The 5,155-nt window shown below is 46.6% G+C and overlaps 1 protein-coding gene across 1 annotated transcript in view; it reads right to left on the bottom strand. All coding sequences in view use genetic code 11, as the record gives it.

The window, feature by feature from the left end:
* Positions 1 to 4,902: 4,902 nt before the first annotated feature.
* The window catches only part of EGR_09844 (Estradiol 17 beta-dehydrogenase), a gene marked incomplete at both ends in the record, with an annotated part of 1,141 nt that continues 888 nt past the window's right edge, over positions 4,903 to 5,155 (bottom strand). Inside the window, one exon of the mRNA XM_024499093.1 lies at positions 4,903 to 4,945. Coding sequence (XP_024346475.1) covers positions 4,903 to 4,945 — 43 coding nt within the window. The remainder of the gene's footprint in view (positions 4,946 to 5,155) is intronic.

Raw genomic sequence — 5,155 nt, 5'->3', positions numbered from 1 at the left:
ATTGAGCAATATTGGTGGCTAGGATCAACAAGAGGGTGGACAATCCAACGCTCACTGTGATAACTGCACTGCTGCAGCTAAAATGACTAGCTCACCTAGCTCACCTCCACCAACAACTGGTCGTCTCTGGCCAAGTCACCAACGATAGATCAAATGTCAGGTAATCGGAAGTCGCTTGCAAGATCCAGGATTGTCTACAGATGACACAGTAAACGAATCCTGTAAAAACGAGCACCTATCCTTGTCCTTGTCCTTGCCCTTGCACGTAGAGGCAGGAATTTGCTTCTGCCATCAACCATTTTGCCCTCATTCACAGGCTAGCCTACTGAAGATTACTTAAGTAGGAGCAGTGCCGCATCCACTCCAAGGTAGAACCGCCCTCAATATTCCAGATCACTCTGAACACGGTAAGTGTGGCTCACCTCTGACCACTCCAAGTCTACAGCCACAACTAGTGCTGTAGATGCCTGCATCTCACAGAAGTCTTCTTCTTCAACTTCCACTCACTTCCAATTGATTGCTCAACCTCAAAGGCTCCAGAGTCTCTGCACTCACAAATTCCCCACTCACTACCCCACATCAATCTGAGGTGTGGCCTAATTCTTCAAATACCCACCTAAATGCTAAGGTCACCCTATTACTACACTTGGGATTTGCAGGTATCACGGACATGTGGATTCGCCCCTCTGACGACCTCCGCCTAGCAGCCACCACGCACGTCCGCGGCCGCCAAATGTCCATTGCTCACTCATCTCCTCTGTAATCAAGACACCTGCCCTCAACGCTCACTTGGCACCTCCTTAGGAATCAGGCGACTCAACGCCATACAACCGAGTTGGTACAGTCTCTTACTGACAAGTCGCTGCCCAGCATTTATTTACAGCATCTACTCAGTTGCACCAGCATGATGCTGGCACGTGGAAAGATTATGGCGAAAGAAATTTGCCTGATTATGTTGGTTGACCACTCACAGGAGAGTACTTTGCGTCAGGTCGTGCAAAGCAATGATATGGGTGAGGTGGTGTGGACTTTGGTTAGGACAGCATGAAGGCAGATGTGATGGAGCAGGGAAATCCTGCCTCCCTCACAGCCAACATTAGCACTCGTCGAATGTACAGTCCGAAAGTAAACAGGTGACTGAACACGAAACAGGAAGTTTGAAAGAACGACTGCTGTATCACCCTCAGCGCCATCTCCTGTCATCTCAGTACAGATAGCAGTGCGATGTGGGTGTGACAGACATCTCTACCGCCTTCCAGCTAAGCATTCACTCTTACTCACAGACACGCGACACCACCAACTCCCATTCCAACACAGAGGAGTGCATTCAGTGGGACGATGATTCCTCCGTTGGACAGGTTCGCGCCATGCATACAGCTGGTCTTGAATCAGTCACGTCTACAGAATGCGAATTCGCACACCGACACATTAATGCATCACACTTGCGCCACTCTAACATGCAGATGCGGAGTCATTGTCAATGTCACTCTACCTACATGGCTGTGAGGAGCGTGGAAGGCAGTCGCCTCGATTTACCATCTCCTCGAATCCATTCCAAATGCCCGATTTGAAGCACCTCCTCCTAGTGTAGCACTGCCCGCCTGTCGACGTGCTTCACTCCTCCACGTGGTCATGGGGCAATAGTCTGATCGAGGTAGCCATGTGATGCACTTCAATGACTGGCCATGCATGCATGAGAGGTAGCCAATTTGGCAGAGTGAATGCCCTAACACTCAACCTGACTCAAATCTCTCCTTGCAATGTCGCCAATATATCCCAGAAGCACCGATTGCCAGCACTATGATGAGTGAGGTGGAAAGGGGCACCAACGCCACCTATAAGTGGAAAGGATAATGGGGTTCCCTCTTCCACCCCACCTTTCCAACACTCTGAACAGGAAGATCGGTGGGAGAAGGGTGTCTACGCTTTGAGAAGTAATGCTGGATGTGAAGAGGTGATCAAGGATAGCGGGAGGTTAGACCTCGGTTCCATCTCAGGGGTCAACGTCATCTGCAGTCCACTTCTCGCCGAGCAGTGCATCTTCCGACAGACATGCATTGCATTATCTCCTCATCCTTTTCAACATCGTCCTCGGTCATGCCCCTTCTGCGTGGTCTCTGCGTATTGCTGCTTCCGATGTTCCTCCCTCCTCCTCTTTGTATGCAGCCTTCGTTGTTGCATCCAACCAGAGGTGTGGCCCACTATGGACGCATTTCATAGCAATGAATCGTGATTGCCCATCGCACACGAGGTAGGCAGTCGATGAGGTGTCCATTTTCACTCGGAATACATCTTCGTTACACAGAAGATGGAGATTTCTGTGTAGTCAAGGTGACGGAACAAGCATGCATGACTGTCCCATTTGGCCTTCTCCGTTGACGTCGCTCTCATTGTGGTTGTCGTGATAGTTCATCTGTCACATGTCTGACAGATTGCAACTTGAGTGGATAAAGGCCTGTTGATGTGTGGACTTTAGGCGGAAATGCATGAATGCACCATCCAAGACACAAATCCCCGTATTCTGGTTGGACAGGCTCTTTGAAAGCTTTCAGCATTCCAATCCGAGCACGACCGGTTTGGTTCACCTGACAATCACATTGTGAATGTCCAGGCATCGTCTGCGTCTGAGAAATCCTAAAAGTCCTACTTTCTTTTCAAATAGTGTTGGCTTTCAATATTACCTGCATGTTTGACATGTATTGCTTCTGGAACTCCGTTTTGACAAATCCCAGCGTGTTTTCGTGCAACCTGTCTCGACCACAACCGTGGAGTAGTCTACCATGCTGAGGATTCACCGATTTCCTCTTTCGGTGGTTAAAAGAGGACTGGCGATATCAGTGTGCACCCGCCAGCCTCGGTGGCACCTGAGGACGTGGGTTACAGTGGAGCAACCTATGAAGCAAGAAACGGATGACTGACGGAATGCGAGCACAACCTGTATGGATGCTGGATTACAACATCCAAATGGCATTGTCCGTAATTTATTGGATAACTTTGGTAACAAGAAGAGGGTCTTCATTTTGTCTCTCTATCATTTCTACTTGAAAAGAAAGTCAGCTTATTAAGCCAGCCTTACAAATATCATCAATACTTCCTTTCGGCAACGCGACAGCTGCTGTGGCATCTAAAGCTTGATGGCTGATGAAGCTCTTTTCTAAAAAATTCCAAATAATCATAAGAATCACATTCAAGCTAATTTGGTAGCACATAAGAATCTTCACTATCTAGGTTTCTTTTCCTCTGGTGGCATTCAACGACGTCTCCACTTCGACTCTTGTCTCCCTTACATTTGCAGATGGTAGCCTGGTCGTAAAACGGTTCTAATCCTCTAATTAAGGGTCAAGAAAGCCCCAAGATTTACTATTTATTTGACCGCAACAAGTACAAAGCAAAAATTGCGTGAAGGTCCTTTTAATTTGCCTGAAACTTGTATAGATCATTAAGGCTTTACTTGAACGCATGCAGGATAGGAAAAAGGAGGACTTGTCTATCTTTGGATGGAACACGAAGCGCTTTGATATGAGATCGTTGAGTTTGGTCCACCGTAACATTCTATAACAGGCTTGACTGATTCGCTGAGGAAGAGGGTAACCGTGCCGCGGCGATTCTTAGCCATTATTTGAATGTGAATTTCATAACTTAGCTGGATAGTTATCCATCCCTTAACGCTGTTTTGAGGTTCCGCCACGGAAAGCTTACTCGACGACTTGTGGTAAAATCATTACGTACTCTTCATCGTCTTCATCCACATTTTTAGTCTCAATGGAAGAACTCTCTGGCCAGTTGAAGGTACCACTAGCACTCGCAGTCTGCTCTGCCCGACACCTCGAGCACCTTCCTTCATTGGCTGCAATTCCTTAGATGTTGATTCCCATTTGAAATAGAGATGGATGAACATGACCAACTTATATCAGCGCAGTACATCCAAAGTAACCCAGAATCAAGTAATAAAACTAACCTCATGGTTTTGTAAGGACTGAGAAAATGACTCTCAATCCCTTGAACTAATGCGGATGAATACCGCAGTGGGTGGTTTGAAGTTGTGCGGATGTGATCACTTGCCGTGACAGTACGGTGAAAATGTTCACTTGTCCATGCCGGCGTATGCAAAGCAACCTAGTATCCGGATACCATCACTTCGGCCAAGCCGATGAAATTTGAGTATGTCTAGCCAATTTGCCCTATTTGCCTAGTTGTTTGTGGTTTGTACGAGAGAATGCACCTAGACTTCCCAAGCGCCAGTCCTACGGGACAGACAAGATTTGTGCAGTAATTAAGAGCCTGGCCACTTTTATTCATCCAATTTTCATTAGTGCAATGCGGTTTAAGCGATTTCAGTCAGCCAGGCACCTAAGATTTCCTATCTAACTCACTTGTGGATTGAGGATTATTCTTTTCCTTCATATCCCGAAAGATCATCCCCACAATACGAAGAAAATTGATAAAGAAGGGTAAAATGCATTGCTGTACGCATTGGTAAGCACAAGGAGTGAGCTTGGATGAATGAAAATTAGGAAGAGGTTCCCTCTCACGTTAACTGGTAATTGATAATGCGGAATAGAATATGGGTAACATGTTCAATGCAATTCTTGCCACAAGTCACTTCCTGCCGGTATGCCTTAATTTCCAAAAGAAGCTTCAAAGTACGTCTTGCGCACAATCTGTCAATCAGCCCAATATCATTTCACCCTACATCCCAGGCCACTCACTCACACATTCACTGCCGAATGATACATGAGAAAACAGAAAGTATAGTACTTTCAATTGCTCTGTTGAAAATATCAAGATACTCACTAAAGTAACGGAAGCGGAAAAAAATAAAAAAAGAGGAGAAATGTCAGGGAGGATTAAGGCAGTCACGAATGCAAGTGTGGAGGCGGACGGCAGCAGGCAGCAGGGCAGTTAGTACTCATCGTGGAACGGATATTCCGGGTGCTCCTTAAGGCTGAAAGAGCAAATGGGGAACGGGGAGAAGTGTGCATCTATTCACAGGGCCTACCTGACTTCAAATACATTACAAGGCTCATTAGTCCTCAGAACATCGTATTAGCATATAGTGGAAGGGGGTTATGGTAGGTAGAAAGAGCTCTCTTCGTCCTACAAAGCGAGAACTTACGATGGAAATACAAAATAACGCTTGTTTGAGCCAGTCGCA

The sequence above is a fragment of the Echinococcus granulosus genome (assembly GCF_000524195.1).
Source record: "Echinococcus granulosus chromosome Unknown EG_S00171, whole genome shotgun sequence".
NCBI lineage: Eukaryota > Metazoa > Platyhelminthes > Cestoda > Cyclophyllidea > Taeniidae > Echinococcus > Echinococcus granulosus.
This window is presented reverse-complemented; position numbering and strand designations above follow the sequence as displayed.